The sequence below is a fragment of the Neopsephotus bourkii genome, unplaced genomic scaffold, assembly GCF_033783945.1.
Source record: "Neopsephotus bourkii isolate Nb327-2 ecotype Australia unplaced genomic scaffold, CSIRO-AGI_Nbou_v1 NB_1358, whole genome shotgun sequence".
NCBI classification, from domain to species: Eukaryota; Metazoa; Chordata; class Aves; order Psittaciformes; family Psittacidae; genus Neopsephotus; species Neopsephotus bourkii.
The window spans coordinates 2,029,012-2,048,689 of record NW_026901837.1 but is presented as its reverse complement, the minus strand read 5'-3'; the positions used below and the strand labels follow the sequence as shown (position 1 = coordinate 2,048,689).

The 19,678-nt window shown below is 38.6% G+C and overlaps 1 protein-coding gene across 1 annotated transcript in view; it reads right to left on the bottom strand.

Moving 5' to 3' along the window:
- The window catches only part of CRYBG1 (crystallin beta-gamma domain containing 1), a 99,503-nt gene that overhangs the window by 3,105 nt on the left and 76,720 nt on the right, over nucleotides 1–19,678 (bottom strand). Inside the window, exons 15-22 of the mRNA XM_061366755.1 lie at nucleotides 16,074–16,200; nucleotides 15,871–15,903; nucleotides 14,025–14,134; nucleotides 13,629–13,758; nucleotides 9,822–9,961; nucleotides 7,355–7,478; nucleotides 6,020–6,178; nucleotides 3,021–3,183 (exon numbers count right to left, since the gene is read on the bottom strand). Coding sequence (XP_061222739.1) covers nucleotides 3,021–3,183; nucleotides 6,020–6,178; nucleotides 7,355–7,478; nucleotides 9,822–9,961; nucleotides 13,629–13,758; nucleotides 14,025–14,134; nucleotides 15,871–15,903; nucleotides 16,074–16,200 — 986 coding nt within the window. The remainder of the gene's footprint in view (nucleotides 1–3,020; nucleotides 3,184–6,019; nucleotides 6,179–7,354; nucleotides 7,479–9,821; nucleotides 9,962–13,628; nucleotides 13,759–14,024; nucleotides 14,135–15,870; nucleotides 15,904–16,073; nucleotides 16,201–19,678) is intronic.

The following is a 19,678-nucleotide window of genomic DNA, read 5'->3' as shown; positions in this document are numbered from 1 at the left end:
CCAAGGCACTGAAAAGACAAATGCCCTTTCATCACTGCCTGCTTTTGAAATTCATTTTGAAGCAAGGGAGGCTGCCTGCTCCTCTCCAACCCTTCAGTAATTCAGTACCTCAGCTTTGTCAGCCTGGGTGGGAAAGGAAGGAAACACTGTAGTACAGTCAGGTGTGGCTCCTTGAAGACTGTCACTTCCCAAAAGTCATGCTTGCCTGTTCAGTTTTCCCTCAACAGCTGTCAGTTGTCACTTTGCTCTAAGGATGATGTTTACACAATGAAATAAGTCCTGCTGCTAGCAGACAATGCGAGCAGGACCACACCAGGGACAAGCTCTGGTACTCATTTACTCTTCACCATTATAATCCTGTGTTTGGAGCAGCTGCCAGACACAGAGTATCACCCAATGTTCAGCTGTTTCCACTGGCAAATACAGCCCTTTCTTAGAGGGGCTTAATTTACTTGTGCTGCAATGTTCATGCATGCTGAAACATGTTCCCATAGAAGCGCACCAGTACTAATCTGACTTAAACTCTGAAGCAAAGAAATGTATGACTACAACTGAAAGTGAGAACTGACATTTTTCTTATATCTAGTACATACTGCAAAAGTGTAGGACATGTGCATCGCATACAGTACAACATGCCTACAATAGCAGGTAGTATCCCCACTGGAAGCAGCCATCTGAGCCAACCTTCATACAGAGAGCACCAGGCCACCCCTGCAGACAGAGTCATTCTGCACCCCTATAGCCTCACCCTCCCCAAACAAGCAAAAGACAAGCTTGGCAGCCAAAAGCTTATGATGAACGTAGCAAGTGTAGATTCTAGCAGATCTCAGCAACAAATATACATGGCCAGGCACATTTAAGAACAGCTCTTCTGTACAAAGGAAATGCCATCTCAAGCACCTTAGCTGTTTCCTGCTTCAGGAATTTGGGGGAGGCTTCCTTGGTGACACTGTCCCAAAGCAGAAAGGTCTCTGAGAAGGTTAACACCAACATGATTTGTCTCCTCAGGCAGTTACTAAAAGCAGTAGGGATACACAGCAGAAATACTTGCAAAGTTCTTCAGAAAGAGAGTTAATAAAAGGGAATACCAGATCTAATAATCCCATGGGAAAGAAAACCTAACCAGCAGCTACAAAAAATAACGTTACCTAAATAGCTCAGTAACCACTGCGAGCACAAGAAGTACTTTTTAAGCAGTGTCTGATAGAATATAAACACGTTATAAGGGAAGAGATAGGATTTCTTTCAGTGGAAGAAGAGACTATTTACTTTGGTAGAGCAGTGCCCTGGACAAGGCGTTGTGCTGTGCCACGGCATCCACAAGGTGGCATTGGTAACTGCACAGTTAACAATTGCATTCACTTGCTGAAGAATTCATTAATGCTCAATTTGTGGTCAAGAACAGATCAGCAAGATTGGTAGAAGCAGGTAATGTTCCTACTAGGCTTTCTCAAATAAAAGTTGAATGTACCTACTCTTTCATATTTACCACACAGGTTTACTTTTTTTTTTTTTAACTAAGAGCACATCTATACTTTCAGCACCAGCCCATTGTGAGATTCTGCAATTATAAATGCAGACTGCGTAACTACTTTAAACATGATGAATTCAAGACAAGGCAGTGTAATTTCTTCTTGTTTGGTGCAACCCAGAACTCACTTTAGAAAAAGATATGCAGAGTTACCCTGACTAAACCCTCTCCCTTGAACTGGAGGCTTTTTGATGATTTTATAATTAATTGCCACTAGCTTTTTATGACAGTAAAGAGAATTAATGATGATTTGTGCCAGTGTTGTATTATGGTCAAGCATTAGATAACCCTTTTCTCACAGTTCTGATAGTCTTTTTTAGTTCTAAAGTGCTGACTCTGGTATTTTCCTTTCTTTTCTCTTTTTTTTTTTTTCTTTTTCTTTTGTAATGGCTGTAATTAATGTCACAGCATCAATGCAAAATTCATCTTAAAACAGCTAAAAAAAACTAAACAGCTATAGCAAATTATTATTATCCCCACCTGAAAGAGTGAGAGTTATTAAGAACATCTAGAACATGGGGCCTACAAGAAAGCTGTTGAGGGACTTTTTACAAGGCCGTGTAGTGACAGGACAAGGAGGAATGGATTTAAACTGACAGAGGGTGAATTTAGATTAAGTATTAGGAAGAAGTTCTTTGCTGTGAGAGTGGTGAGGCACTGGCACAGGTTGTCCAGAGAAGTTGTGGCCGCCCCATCCCTCGCAGTGTTCAAGGCCAGGTTGAATGGGACTTTGAGCAACCTGGTCTAGTGGAAGGTGCCCCTGCCCATGGCAGGCAGCTGGAACTGGATGAGCTTTAAGGTCCCTTCAACCCAAACCATTCTACAATGTTATGATCTGATTATGCTAGTTCCGCTAATCATTCAATTTGCTGCTTTTTCAGACTTTCTATGAAAGTATGAAACCAAAGTTTGGAAACAGTATCTAAGTGAATCAAATTGTTGCAACAAAAGTGACTATAAAAAACACATCAAGTAGGCACAAACCTTGGGCTGCTATGGCGGAACCTCACAGTCGCAATAAAGGTGTCATTAATAACCAAATGAAAATACTTTTTTCATCAAATCACATCAGTGTACAAGCCTGCCTTTGCTTTCCTAATATCCTCTGGCTAATGCACCTACTATATAAGAAAATTTTCTTTATACAAATTATAGTTAATGAGAAGTTAGGTTTTTCTTGCTTCAGCATTTTCAATAATTATATTCATATCACTCAGTGCACATAAAATTAACTGGGGATATCTACAGTGAGTGGACACTGGGAATACAAGATAAGCAAGTACTGTGAGTTACTAAACTCTGTGAAGAAAAAATGAAGTCCTAGGGCCTGTCTAATTCAGGAGGTCAGACGAGCTAATCGGGTCCTCTTTTGATTCTAGATTAAAGTAACTCTAACACCATACTTAATTTATAGGCACGTTTAGTGCCTATCCCACTGTAAATACCATGTAATTAAGACACAATGTAATGAGATAACACATTTGCTTACCTTTGATATCTAAAACCAGTTTGGGTTTCATCTTGCTATAAATCCTGCCATCGGGATTAATATGCCAATATTGTTTGTCTTCATTCCGCTCAAATGACAGACCAAGTTTAGAGCCAGGAGTTATAAGGTTTCCAACAATTGTCAAGCAGCAATCCTCTGCCATCTGTACCATCAGAAAGGCAACAGCAATTATTCAAAACAGCCTTACTTCTAGTATTCACTATTTTTTTAATCAGATGGATGACAACAGGCAAGAACAGAATCTAGGAACTAGTTTCCCTAAAGGAATGTATTTTTGCCCCAAACTCAAGCCTACTTATTTTTCTTTTGTTCCTATAAGGCTGACACTCTTCACAACATAAGAACATTAAAATAACCATGGTGTGTCAGATCAGAAGGTACAATTAGCAGCTGCCTCCAGCAGTGGCCAATAACAGATGTTATGGAAGATTACATTCACTCTGCTCTTGTATGCAGTACATTCCTGTTAATCTCTCCCAGTCTACAGCAATTTCCAGTCCAGAGACTTTTCCATGCAGAGCTGATACCTTTAATACTCAGATGGTTTCTGTCCCATACGTGAATTTGTTAATCACTACTCACTGAGATCAGTGTAACTCTTTGACACAAACACCCTTCTGTATCATCATCCTTCTGTAGCAAGCAGTTCTGTATTTCACCACTACTATTAAAAAAAACCCCAACAACTGACAGGCAACTACAGGTTTTATTTGATGCTCTCTCCTTACTCCCCTTCTTCTACTCCCCATCCCTTACTTCAAGGGATGTCTTGTCCATGCTATGTTTGTATGACTTCAATCATATCGTCCCTAAAACTGCCCCCTTTGTACCCTAAAAAGTCCTATTTTGTCTCTTCTTTGCATACAAACCTTCCATCTCCTCTGCGCATTCTTTTTTTTGTTCTTTAATAATCTCTAGTCCTTTTGAGATAAGGGACATAACTGCACAGTAGCATATCACAAGGATATGTTCTTCTCTGTCCAATTTTCTTTTCCTATCCATTTGTATAACTTGATTTCAAAACTCTGCAAATGTCTTTATGTTTAAAAAAAAAAGAACTGGAAAAAATCAAGTTTATTTGAAAAGAATATTAAGGCTATATTAGTAGTAAATTACAGTTAATTAATCTATGTGAACAGTGATTTTTCAATAGATCACCATAAACTGCCTTGTATCATCTGAAGGGACTTCAGTGGCAGATTAAACAAACACCCATCTGCTGTTGTTGATATGGCCCCAAATTATTAAATAGACAGTTGTGAAAAAGTAGCACTTCTTACTATCATACCCTAGAATTGAAGTAAGATGATTCAGTTCTGCAATTCTGAAATTCTCATCTGTATCTAAAGATCTTCTCTAGTGGGACTTGGAAGACTCAAAAGCTTACACACTCGGTAATTGCACAACAGCCACTACTTCACCCATCTCCAAGAAACTTGTGAAAAGTGAAGAGACCTGATTTCAGACCTACTATTCATATTTGTTTCTGACAAAATGGGCAGAATAACTTTCATACCCTGCTTACCAGTTTTGCCACCTACCTAAAACAGCCCTTCCTTGAAACCTCAGGCATACCTCAAGTACCACGTACTCAGTCAGATGACCTAAGCTTACAAGAAGAAAGGCACAAGTTCTTCCAGTGACCTGGGTCTGCCTATATGCATGTACCTATCCACCCGTGAGCTTAATTTTTAAGTGTTGTGAAAAACAATTTTTTGCATGCATTTACTGCCATTCAATAGGAAGATGGTGGTGGAGCTCTGTAAGAGTCCAGTCATTTAAGATCAATGTAGCCAGCCTGCACTCCACACTAAGCTACCTGGTTGCTATACAGCATGAGCTGTCTAATTTCTGTGCACAGAAGAACTGCTCTGTGTGAGACAGGGACAAAACCCAAGAGCATGTTTTATCCAAAGCCATGTAATACCACACTATCCTGATAAATACTTTCAGTGAAATGTTTGAGAGGCACTGTCAAGACAGAAGTCTTTTGTGTGCGATATTAAAGCTTTTAGCTTACTTTGCATCATTTCACTCTCTATATAAATCCCTTTTACTACTGCATGTGTTCTGTAAACATGTCCAAACAATTCCTTAGCTTATTAACAGTAAGATTCTTCCCTCCAGGATAGATGACATAATTATAAATGGCTCCTTTGAAGTTATACAATCCTATAGAAAAAGTTCACATGATTCTTTGCAGTCAAGCTGTTTAAGAGCATTAAAGTAACTTAATTTTCTTTGGCTGGCATCCCTACCTAAGACTGTACATGCTTAGACATTATGAACCACGCATACCTCTGCTCACCTCAATGACAATTCACACATGATTAGTTTTATGGACTGTGAGAAAAGTACGGCTTCATTTGGAAACTTGCACAGAGGAAGGGAAAGCGATGAATTTGACAAATACAAGGGTAACCAGACACAAACCCTCAAAAACCCAAAAGAATAGGATCGCATCTTTAAGCAGAAGAGGATATAACCTGCATTATGCTAATCAGCCTACCACAAGGTATTTGTAGTTCAAAGTGTTATCAATAAGGGTCTATTAATGACAGCATTTTAACAACAAGCATTTTAAAAGGTTTCCCCTGATTAGACACTTAAGTGATATTTTCACTGGAAGAAAGATGCATAAATGTGAAACGAGCTCATGAAGAGCAAGACAATGATCTTCTGATGTTGATGAGGGTACTATTCTTTAGGGGAAATGTACATTGTAACTAAAATCTCTCAAGACTCAAATTACATCAAAAAAGGTATCATACAACTAGTTTGTATCAACTGAAAAAGCCAGAGTTCAATTTAAAAAAACCAGCAACCAAACAAACAGAACAAAACCAACACTTTACAAAAAGATTATGTTACAGCTGAAACAGAATACAATAAATTAAGATGATGCAATAGGAACTGAATCCAAAATCCCTTACTGGGAAAGAGGGAAAGAGAAAATTCATTCTGAACTTGAACCTTACCCGGCACCTTATGAATCCATCCTGATAAACCCAGATTTGATCATCTGAGCCTGTATCTTCTGCAACCTGTATTCTGAGAAGATTCAGATTGTCTAAATTTCCATCAGCTGACATGAATTTTCCTGTTTCTTTGTTTCGAAGCCTGAAGTACACACGTTTCTGCAGAAAACAACAGAACTCTTTAACCACAGTCTCAGCACAAAACACATCCTACTCTGGTTAACTTCAGAGCAGTTACTCTCCGGTGAACCACACGCGTCCCTCCTCCCTTCAGAAACCTTAACTTTTCTATTCTAGAATTTAATTCCAAAGTCTACACATGTCCAGAATAAGCCAAGCTTTGAGAACCTGTCATTCTGCCTGGAGATTTTTAGGCCTTCCTATGCACCAAGATCAGCACACAGTGGAAAGCTAAGAATTTTTAATCCAGAGCAGCACTAACGGCTCTCTGCTAACTTCTTGTATGGATGCTTTTAGCTTTCATCAGGGGTGCATTTGTGCAATGCTGCTTATTTCCCTGGCAACAAGTAGTATACTTCAAGTTCATGCTGCGTCTTGTTACACAATAACATTTCTGTTTAGACAAGCTCTCAGCCAGCGCAGTCAAAATGCATTATTCTCGACCTGCTTAAGGCTATACAAAGACAACACTGACAGCAAGCAAATACATTTGGTTACAGGTACAAGTAATCTGTGAATTAGAAAAAGTTGCTTCCTCAATAAACTACAGCTCAGCAAGAACGTCAAATGTTAAAGCTTACAGGACTGCTGCAGTACTGGACCAAACCACATGGTCCTCACTTAGAGAACAAAATGAAATGGATGCCACAAGTTTTGCATTAGATTTGAAAATTATTCTGCCAAGTAATAAGCAGGGAAGGGCCTTCCCCCTAAATCAAGACAAAAATCACTACTAATTGAAGTATCCAATTTTGTTGACCAATTTTCTTGTTGTTCCAAAAGTAATGTAGATAATACAGTATTTGCCAGTAGCAAGTTTGGGTGCTAATTATAAAACAAAATAATTTATATGTAGTAGTTATAGTCATTATTTGTTAAAATAATTTAGCCAATCCTTACATGCTGTCCTCCATATTTTGGTCTAAAGTATGCTTAATGAACAGTTTGAGCAGCAGAATTGCAAAGCCATGCAGCATAATCAAACAGCTTTTATTACAAGCAAAACTGTAGAGCAATTTCTTTACACAACTGCTATTGCTGAAGCTTGTAACATGCATCAAGACTGTAACACTGCTTTCAGGTGTATAATATCCCCCTAACCCCATTACAAAATATAAATTAGTAGTTGACAATCTCACGTCAGAGCCTACTCACCTGCAGTAAAGGTCTCAGAGAACCTATCTGACAAAAGCCACTCACTTTATACCAATCTGGAATTTCTTTCGGTGATAACAACATCTGACGCCCCCTGTAATTACTGTGCTCATAAATTACCCATCTGTAAGACAAAAATACAGAATGTTTTTACAGCTAAATCCTGCTTTGAAATCAATAAAAGGGTTTCTAGAAATCTGTCCCACAAAGTAGTAATGTTTAGCTTTGGAAAGCCAATGACCTCCTTTCTAATAGGTCTTCAAAAATAACAAAATCATGTCCTGACTGAAATCAACCACATTAAGATGAATACACTGGAGTCCACATTTTACAGTCCTGTTATTTAAAAAATACAAGCTGAATGAAACAAAGGTTTTTCTTGCCTTAAAGGGGGAACCCAACTTTTAAATATCATCTGTTTTCAGGAGGTACTGTGACTCCTCAAGGAGCATGTATGTATATGCTACACATGTTGCGTATGCTAGATTGCTGCATGTGAAGAATCAGTAGTTCTAATATCTTAATTTGGACAGGCCTGACCCACATGGGAAAGAGCTATTAGGATTGCAGACTGCAACAAGCAAATACTGTAACTGCAACAGTGTGAAATTCTCTATGGTATTCTGATAAGAGGTTTTATTTCAGAACACCTTTCTCCTTCCCAAATACTGTAGGGGAAGGGACATGACACAGACAGAGACAAAGAAAAGCATACAGAAAACTTTTGTTTAGCATTCCCTAGCTGAATACAAACACATCCAACCATGGTAACAATCACATCGAAAGCAACCTGTCAGAACCTGACTTCTGCTTCTCTACTATACTGGCACAGGCAGTGAATTACTAGACTTTGAAACAGGCTGCAATACAGCACAATACGTTGAGTTTTCTCACACTGATTTGCTGAGACTGTACAATAGCCATATGTCCACATCCAGAACACACACCTTAATATTGGTGCTTTTTCACAGCCTAATACACATCTATCCCCTGGTATGAAATTAGGAGAATCATAAACAAATGCCTCTTAGCAAAGGAAGAGAAGATGAAACACCCCTCAATAAGGGAGGCACCAGGGGCAAGCACACTCAAAAACGTATATTTTGACACACTTCAGCATCTGACACTGCTAAAATGACATCAGAATTTTCATACCATTCCAGTGACCAACCAGAAAAATCAACCTGTCACTGGACAGAAAACATACACAATTCATGACTCCATTACCTGGAATCATGGTAACTGTGCTCTTGGCAAAGAAGTAACAATGTTTGACCTCATGCTATTTCATGTTATTGAAAGTGAAACAACTATATTTATTATTTATATGTTTATTGAAACAACTATACGGTGGTTATGGTGAAAGATACAAAATCTCAGTAGACTTGAGGGTACTGAACAGGTACCTTTTCCAAGGACCCTTGTGTTTCAAACGTCAGTTCAGTGTGCTAAAGAAACCCTTCAACCAGCCTACACAGATAGTAAAAATGATTTGCTCTACAGATCTGGTATTAGCTACCCACTGGAGGGCAGTCTTAAGCTATCCGCAGAGTCTCTCCAGCACACACCTTGAAATTTATCTCTTCAGAAGAGCACATTTAAATGCAAACAGTAACATGGATTGATTTATCGTTAAACAAAGCAACACACACACACACACACAAACCTAACAACAAAAAAAACCCAAAAGTCACGTTCGTCAAGTTAGAAAAAAACTAAATACAGCAACTGGTGCAAGTATCTTGGAGCTAGAGATTAACAGGAAAAAAACATGGGAAAAGAAGCTTAACAGCTCTGTTGGAACACTGGAAGAAAATAACACAGTAGTTTTCAAAATGCTTCCAGACAGTTTTTAAACTTCATCACAACCTGTTTTTTCACCTCATCTTCAAAAGTAAGTTTAGAGAACACAACTGCTTAAAAACAGTTAACGAATTTAACTGCTAGATTGGCAACAGAGTCTGACCCAGGTTCTGAATTCAAAGGGATTATTACTAATGCCAAAGGGGTCAAATCATGATCTGATTGTACCACTGTGTCCATAACATCGAGGAAAAAGGATGAACGTGAAGACTTAACTATGAAATTTTAAACTTATGGCACAGATCAAATGGAATTATTTTTTTGTTTGTTTGTTTGTTTTGTTATGATGAGACCTAAACCAGGAGCACAGAAGCTGGCTTTAAGGATGCTGTGCGAGCTGGCTTTTATAATATGGCATGAGAGAGGACATTAGCTTCCTTGTAGGCTTTATTTAAATTCATTTCAACTTCTAGCACAGAGCACAAGTCGGTGATAACACGTTCTTGAAATGGGATGCAAAAAGGTTCTGTAAGAAGACGCTGCGTTAAAGCACTCCACACATTATGATAATCAAATTTTACACTCCTTGGTTTGTAACACCTGTAATTTTTCAGTTGAGTAAATAACATCATTCCAAAGAAGCAGGAAGTGATTTTAAACTTACGTGCCACCAAGGACTTGGACTGAAGCTACTCGAGGATTGTATCCCAGGAACTGGAAATTTAAGATTTCCGTACTGAATTTGATTTTCTTTCCTTGGAACCCCACCTTTTCAAAAAGAGCTATGCACGGTTCAGACAACTCCTGCAGAAGAAAGATAAGCACTTTTATAGTATGTTAGAACTCCGCGTGGTGACTATGAACATCACTACTCCACACAGCCCTTTTATTTCAGAGGTTTCTTCTTGATTGTTTAAGGATAATGTTGTTTGTTCTGCACAGGTTACTTAGAAGAAATAAAAAAAATAAAAAGCTCTTATACAAAACACACAAGGGATCTCCTTACATGGAACATAAAACTTTCTTAAGGCACACACAAGTTTCTCTGGTTTTAATTCTGCGTAATATCTTAAGGACGTTTTAAAATATATTTTCATTAATGCCCTATCTGTCTTCCATTGTACTAAAGCCCAGTCACGAAGCAATTTTCATCTTCAGTCCTGAACATACAGTCAAATAATACTGATTTCTACAGCTTCAAATGATGACAGCCTTGTCAGCACTGCTTATTAGTTACTGCTCTCATTTTTAACTCTTATAGTTGGTTATGGCAATATCAAACTTTGATTAGACAAAAGCTTCAAGATTCACACTTCTGAAGTGAAATTCAAGACAAGTAAAAACTGTAACATCTGAATCCTCCACACTACTGTGGAGAGATGATTTTTCTCCCTCACTGTCAAAATGCTTCTGGTGTCAAAGGGATTCTGCCCACACGAAGCTCCCCACATTGCTCAATCCATCTTAAATGCCTTCTGGATAACAAACCTCGGGCTTTTCTGTGGAGCAAGGTTATCTGCAGTGGACTGGAAATAGTCTCTCACAATTAAAGCCTTCTTCTGGAAGCTGAGAGGCAAGAGTCTGAAATCCCTTGGGATAAAGTCAATTAATCCTGAGTGTCCTGGCATTACAGTTTATGCTCATAGATAGAAATGACCCTGCCACTCCCTTTCTTCCAAGTCTTCCAGCAACGACTGTGTAAAACAACAACCATAGCCAGAATAGCTCCTTCCTGCTGGCATATATTCAGAATGCTTGAAACACATCAACTGGATCAGGAACGCCCGACATGATGCAAAGTCTCGACAGACTCCTATCTGGCCCCAGGCATGGAAACATGCCCTCCAAGGCAGAGGTGACTTTGTAATGCATGGCTGCAGATATCCATGCTTCCATGCAACTTTGTTAGGCAAGACCTCCTGTCAACCTATTTCTAGACAGTGCTTAAATTTCTCTTTAATCTTCCTTTTAATCTTCCTTTAGATACTTAAAGGCCCAGAACACAATGTTGCATGAGCATCACCATCATCTCTGCAACAGTCCAGATTATTGTACAGCAGCTTCCTGATCACACACACACTGCTAGGCTGTAGGAAATGCCAGGAGAGGCTTTTCAGCTTACTCCAAAAATCAGAGTACACTCATCCCCATCATGAAAGGTAAATGCCAATTAGACCATCATGCGTCATCATGGGTCAAGAGCCCAGCAGGGACAGTTGCACCATGACGATGGTCTGGTGTCTCCCCCTCAGCCCTTCCATAGACCTGCACCTGTGCTCCGAGACATGAAACTAACTGGTCAGGCAGCAGCCCTTGAGCCATGTGCAATGCTTGAGAAATAATCTACTTACAAAGAAAACACACAGACAGCAAAGGAAATCCTCCAATTTTCTGCCACACCTTCCACTCTGGGCATTGTTTAGATTCAGCAGCAATACTGTTACATCAAACATTCCACACTGAAAGAACTGCAACATCTGCTCACCAGTTTTCTTTCAGTACTTCCCATGTACTGCACTGGGAGAATCTGGTGTTCCTGTATATCTACACTTAGTTATTCCACAGAGCTGTTCATTAAAAAGAAGTATTTTCACCATGATTGTTCACACGTAAACCACATTCACAGTTAGTTTTAGTCTGTTCAGGAAAACGAATGTTTAGCAAACTCAAGAAGGAAAAATGCTATTCTCTATCTGCAGCACAACCATGTGAAGTATGCAAAGCAAGCACAAACATGCAAAGATATGGTGGTATAATAACACAAAAACCTTGAGCTTATGAATACAAGCCCTTTTAACTTTCTCTTCCAAGTTTATCGAATATCCCTTTCATTTTCTTTTTTCATGGTCCCTTAGAAATCAATCCCTTCAAGGGGGAGATAAACTAGATTAGTATAGTAATGCTAAAACACTTATATTAGTATTTTAGACATACTAAAATAGCAAAGATGCTTCTTGTAGAGAAATGTCACAGAAAAATCACACGGAAAATTATGGGAGCAGCAGATGATGGGGAGGAATTAAGATCTGCACTGCCAAAACCAATCCCAAAATGAATCTTGAGAGGTGACACCAGTATCTAACAAGCTTCAAGCTTTTGTAAAATTATGAATCATTTCCACCTAATTTCTTATTCTCTGTACTCTGGTTTGATAATGAACTGCTGAGCAAAGCAACCCATTATCCTCTTCTCTGCAGGTAGGAAGCATCTGAAGAAAGAAGCAGCAGCACATGACTGGCAAACAGATGCATCTCTGTGCTACCGTTTGAAATGCGATGAATTGGAAAACTAAAACAAGTTTCAGAAATTACAAGAACTTTGAGGCACAAAACTGGTATTGGCTGTCTTAACACAACAGCCTATGTCACAAATAATACATATTCCAAAAGTAAGCTAATCATTCCAGCTTGAAACAAGCATTTCAGACCCAAGAACTAGATACTGACAGGTACAGAAGAGCATGTTTTAGTTCATGGTGATCACCCACTAAGCTTGGCTAGAAGCATTTTGATTGTTTTTAACAGGATCTGTCTACTAGATAGCCAGAGAGTTCAGAAGTCAGACATACCTGCTGCAGATATTTGTTTACAGTGTACATCAAAATGCTTCAGACACATGAAAGAGGATGACGCACTTCAGTTCTCCTTCGTCAACTGCTACATCACTGACGAGTTACCAAAATTACAGTGGAGTGCAATGAAGTTGTCAGATTCAAAGAAGAGAGTCAACAGTGCACTCCTCCTTTTTTAAAATAAGTATCATCTCTTCTTATTGACATAAGTGCCTGGATTCTTGATGCCATTTTGCTAGGAATTACTTTCATCTTAGAATATATTTGCAGATTCCATCAGAACCAATCATAATGATTGGCTATAGGCTTGAGCAAACTCGTTCCTTGCCATTGATGAGTTACAAAATATGTAAATCTTGTTTAGTTTGTATCCACCACACGTAACAACAACACTGTCTGATTTTGCCAAATGCAATTGGGTGTTGCTTTGCTTTATCTAGAAGGGTATATTATTTCATGATTACTCAAATTGCATTTCCCTGATTATAGCAGTAGTATTTTATAATTACATGTATTTCATGCAAAGTTGCTTAGTTAAGTCTGTTTTGTTAATATGCATAAAACCCGAGGGCTGCAGTACAAAGGTTTCTTCACACTGTTCTACTGACATTTCTCAACCCACTCTAAGTGGTCTCTCCTACTGGAAAATTAGGTGCCTGACACATCCTTGACTCTTCTTACAGAAAATCCCAGGCAGCTGCTTCGGGGATGTCCCCTGTTTTGCAAAAACAGCACAGAGGTCAAAGAAAACTTGGCTGCAGCTAGGACATTTAAATGCCACTACATACAAAAAAGAAAAAAATACTGTTGTTGGTGTGTCCCTCACATTTTTACTGTTGAAAAGAACAGGGAGGTCAGAGTCATCAGTGTACCAATCTTATTTATAATAGTTTTACTTACAATATTTATAATCTGTAAAGATTTTAGAACTGCTTGGGGTGAACAACCCATTGCCGTCAGATCAGGATAGATTCCTTCTTCTAACACATACTGGTTACCAGAGAATTCTTCCTGGTCATACACTATGCAGCTGCAGAAAGGAGAAGAAATGGCCTCTTAAGAATTCTGTGCAAGTTAAAAGGAAGCTGTGTTTCTCAGTCTTTAGCAAGAGCTACTGTCAGAAAGATTATTTACAATGTTTTGTCCTGACAGGCTGAAGACTGATGTGCAAACTGCAAAGCATTTTTCTCTGTGAGTCCCCATATGTGAAATCAGTTCAGGTGTTAGAAAGCTGGCTGCTTTTTTAAAAGTTTTACTGTTTAAGGGATTTTGCAATATTTATTCAATGTAACTTACCTGCCATCTAATATTTTTGAAGACTTCACAGCAAATGAATCAATACATCTTGTGTCTTTTTCAAATATTTGGCAGTTACCCTTGAATTCAGGCTCTGAAAATAACTGGACCTTTAAAAAGTTATAAACATATTTAAAAACAATTAATTATTCAATCTTCAGTAACACACCTCTACCATTACTTTTACAATTAGATTAAAACCTACTTAAATCACCCAGGCTTCCTCAGCTACATGCATTTATTTTTTTACCTCTTCCGTGTTGCAATCCTTGTTCAAGACAGCAAGGCAACAATACCAAAAATTACTTCTGGCTGTGTATCATTCAGTAACATACAAAGTAATTAAAATAACACTAATGAATATAATTCCCTGGACTACCTGATGGAGAAGATTTTTAAATTCCCACAGAATGGTCAGAACTGGCACATCTTTATTAAAGGGTCATAAACGGTTTTGGTTTAGATTATTAAACCATTTAACCTCCAAAATACATACTCTTCCCACTAAATGAAAACTGTCTGTCTCTCAACACAAATGGGGCACGATCTTGGCAAAGTACTTGGACAGCACGCCAACAGGCATGGTAAATATTCCCAGGGTAGATGGGCTTTATGTGCCTGTTATGGCTATACAGTCACATCCGTTGCTCTTCCTCTGCTTGGAGGATAAGAGAAGATACGTCACCCAGAGTCTTTTGTCCTTGTTAAAAAAGAAAAAAAAATAGTTTCTAAGCAGCAAACCTGCTAATTTAGTTAGAGGATAATTAACCCTGATCACACAGAAGTCATGCACATTATCACATGCCTACCAGCTTTATTCACTCTTAACAGAGATACAAGTGTGGGCATGCACAGCGTTCTCCAAAGAGGAACATGCTGACGAGCGATGCAGTCTATTGGCTGCAAGCCATTACTTCTTTGTTTCCTCAGGATAAGGTCTTAGTAGACACATAATATATAGGTGCAAATAATTTTTCATGCACATAGCTGAAAATAAGCAGCCTTGAGATTTTTATTCCCTGTAGTTCATACACTATCCCTACGCAGGAGATTCCAGTGAGACATGCTACTAATAAAGAATGCAAAATGGAACAGATAAGAATTTTCTCCCTAGTTTTTAATTCCATGAGATACCCACCATTTTGACTGAATTGAAAATAAAAATATCTTTGTGCAGAGACAAACATAAAAAGGTTCAGAATTATTGAAGTATGAAAAAGGTGCCCATTGGCCTCACTGTCAAAAATACGTGTTAGTAGTTGCATATAGGCCACAGTCCAACATTAAAACATGTTAACTCACTGAACAAATTCTCCCAGTCATTTCCTTCTCTTAACTATTGACAAAGATGGCACTACTAACTTTTAAGCATAACTCAGCAGTATTTAAGAGGGAACAAGATTCCCATATAGTGCAACCACCATTAGCAGAACTGTTAACCAAAGAACTAGATCCAAAAGGGTTTAAGTCACAACAGTACCATGAACAACACATAACAACAGTACCAAGAACAACACGTGCAGAGGACTTGCCTCAGCAACTACCTGTGCCTCTGCATGGACAGCTGAGAGCTCCAGCTCCTCAGAACAATCACTGATATACCAAAACAGCTCACTTGCTGAACCAAAACATCTCCTGTGCCCTGAGAATGTTCTGGTGGCAGCTGGTGACTTACTTGAGAGGTCTGGAAAGCTGCCTTTCTTTACCTGCAGTTCTTACTCTTTGTCTGACTAGTCAATCATCTATGCAAATAGCTGGGTGTTACATTAGACAAAAAGACATTTCTTTATTTATATACGTTACAGACCTACACAGTACTTTTCATGACCTTAGAGAAGTATCTTACCTTGACTTTACCTCTTCCATTTCCAGCAATATCCTGCAGATGTTTAGAAGAAGAAAAAAAATTATTTTAAACAGTAATAAAATAACAAACATACAAACGTATACCTTTATTAAAGAATGTAAACAAACTGAATTTGATAGAAAAAGTGTAGCTCTAAACACTTAAGAGAAAATTGCAAAACAGGTATAAAATTAATTCCTTACTGTAATGATGGGCTGAACTGAAGATATCTTGCAATTCTTTCCCCCCCATGCCTCAGTGCTGGGATATAGCCCTTTAGCCAGTATATACTGCTCCCCTGTGAACTCAGGGTTCTCATAAGCCACCCACCTAAGAGAGACAGAAGAGGGTGATGGGTAGAAGTCACAGTTACTTTTCCAAAATACAGGTGTGTATAATCATTATTGTCTTAATGTAAGAACAAATAAACATTTTCTTCCCTCAAGTGTCAACTGTGATTTTATTAAAACCATAAACAAACAAGTGTATCTGATACTTCAAAACCCATGTAAATTTCACTTCCTTATACCCTATGTCAATATGTATTAGCTAAAAGCAGACTACAAAATCAAATATGTCATCTGCCAGATTTCCTAAAAGCTGACTCCAGTAAGAACATTCTGAAATGCTTCACAATTCCATTTTAGCTAGCTCAAGATCTTCTCTGGAAAAACAGAACACATTTTTTTTCAGAAAAAACTAATTTTCAGAGTCATCTGGGCAGTAAAGATAGGAATACTGATTTTTGATGTTGCCAGTTCAGCTGTGTTCAAGCAAACATCAATCCCAACAGAAAGCTGAGCTGCAACAACAGGCATATATGCTAATGAGAGCAGACTGTTCCCTTCCAGGAATCACAGATATCAGGCAGGAAGAACATCCCTGAAAGTTAAGCATTAAAACCATCACAAATTTGACCAGATTAATTCAAAGCTATTATTATAACCAGGCAGTCACATCTCATGCCTGACACAGGCCACAAACTCAGAATTCTGCATCAAGTCCATAACTTCTGTCCCAGTCGGAAATACACCTTTTTGAAAGACATTGAGCTTTTGAGATACACACTTAAGAGTGTATTAGAAAAACATTAGAAAAACAACCAAATCACTACATATCTCTCTCTAATGTTCAGTTACCCCTGTAGTGTTTTGTTTCTAGCCTCAACTATCTGCTATCAGGTAGTCTTGTTATGCATCCATTCAATAAACCTTCTATTATGGCATTCTTCTAACCCTGGCTCCATACTGAAGAACAAGATAAACACTCCCACATCAGCACTACCTTTGGTTTTGTGATAACCTACATAACTTCTGTTGCCTTTCACCGCTAGACTTCCCAAACTTTCCCATAATTATATTCTGTCTCTTTTTTAAATTCATCCTTTTCCCTGTTTGGTGTGGTTTTTTTTTTTTGCTTGTTTGTTTCTTTCTTTCTTTTTCAGCGCCAATATTAGAACCAGCCAAAGTAACACCTGAGTTTCATTCATGTTTATGCAGGCATTAGGACATCTTGCTGGTTCCTGGTTCTACAATATAATCTTCTACTCATCGTCAACCCACTTTCAGTTTTATCCAAAGCACTGCATAATGAGTGTATGCTAGGTTATGCCAAACCCCACTTTCAGTGCAATCTTCTTACAAAGTTTCAACACTAACACAGTAAAGCAGTAAAATTATATGAAGCTTGTAATTTGCAGTGGAAGCTAGCCCTCACCATCTAAATTCACCATAAAATGATCTACATGTGTCAAACAACTGGTTTTTATTAAGCTGCAGTTTTATTCTAAGAACAAATGGCAGAGCCTCTGCAGATACAAGAAGTACGGTAACTTCAAATTGAAATAAAGCTGCATCAACATATATGTGCTGGGAGTATGAAGTCTATATTAGTTGCCCATGGCAAACACTCATACAGTGATTCACATTTATCACTATTCACATCTCTTGGTTTGCCTCAGATATAATCAATTATTCTAACTTGTTACGCACTAATTACTTAAGACGTGTTTCAAGGCACATTTCAAAATCACCTCATAGTAATTCATCAAAGAGACATCGGTATGTACAATAAATTGAGCAGACAGTTCAAATGTCTCAGGTGTGTCTATACCTATATGCCACATATACCAAAAGCTGGGAAAATGAGGTTTCCTTAGCCAGCTTCTTCAGCAGATGTTCATTAGATTTTTCAGTGTGCAAATGCCAAGGTACAACTACAGTGCAAGACAGTTTCACCTGACTGACATCTATGTAAAAAAGTTTTTCTGACAGTAAGTGAATGATAAAACTTTCCAGGTGCCTCCCAACAATCTGTCAACTGCAGTTATTTCATTTCCCCCATCTAAAAAGAAACCTGAATACAGAAGTAACCAAGGTATCTCACTCACACATGGGATTTAAATAAGCAAGTCAGTCTATGCAGTTTCTGTTGTCAAGGCTTATTGGTGAAATACTTGTGCTTTTCTACTTCATTCATAAGCCCACACAAGCTGCTGAGAGTAGTAACAACAACATCAAGGACAGGCAGCTTAATTCAGTACAAGCTAAACCTGTCAAACGTCAAGTGCTCCTAGGAAGCACTGCCTGAATCCAACTTCTGACTTAACAGAAACGCCTGGAGAGCAAGACATCACGTCCATATCTGAGCAAGACAGCCACATCTCAGTTGCCAGGCATCACAAAAACTGGAGTACTGTTATGCAGCATGGCAACAACAACCCTGCCCTACAGGGAACAAGCTCTCCTAGCACAACAGTTTTTGTAACCCCCAGCCCTACAAATTGTCTTAGCCTGAGATACAGCCTCATCCCATGCTGCTGGCAGGGTGGTGCTGGAGACCTTCACTTCTGTACACCATCCATGCCCTTGGAACCAAAGATGTAAAGAAAAGCATTGTTTATATACTGTTGGCACTACTACATGCACAGTGTCTTTCCCCAGAACTTTCCACATTTGTCTAGGAAGCATGGGTCCAAGGAGGGTCTGGAAAATCAGCCAAGAATAGAACACAGACAAAGACAACTTGCCAAAAAAAATCAGCTCTGCTCATGGTTAGCCCAGAATTCATTTTACCTAGCTTCGTCTTTTAAAACACTAGCCATTTCTTATCACATATGTTCTTTCTAACATCAGCTGCAAGGAGTAATCCCCATTTTTGCACTGCTCAGACTCATTTTAACATAGGACAGATTACCCAAGTCCTGGAAGGACCATTCTCAGCTAAGGAAGAAATTACAACACCTTCATTGAACTAAATGGCATAGTTGTAAAAAGAAAGCTTTCAGGCACAGAACACTCCTTCAGGTCTGAAATACAATCCACCATCTTTAAAGCTTAAATACTATATGGACACAATGAGTTTAAATTGGCATAAATATGCTAATCAGATAGACCATAGGGGCCAGGAAATGAACTGGCACTTTCAGATTTGTAGCATGATTAACAGAGAGGATAAGTTAGTAAAATTCTGTTACAGTAAACAGAGCAAACAGGTTCTTTATCATACCCCTTTGTGCTTGTGAATCCCAGTACCCCAGGGACCTGCAGATTTTAATTTCAAGACTCCTTGAAAGGTTTTTTGAATGTCAGTTCAGACGTAGAGGAAGTGGAAGCTTCGTTTGAGATGTTCTCCCATGGGGCACTTGCCCATGGGTTCTTGCCTTTCTCAGCTCCAGTGGAGGTTTAGTTCTTGTACCTCATGTCGTCTTAGTTTCACCTATGTTACCTTCCAAGCACATCTAGATTAAATTTACTACATTCTGGCTCCTGTATATGAACTACTCATCACCTTGTAATTTCCTTAATAT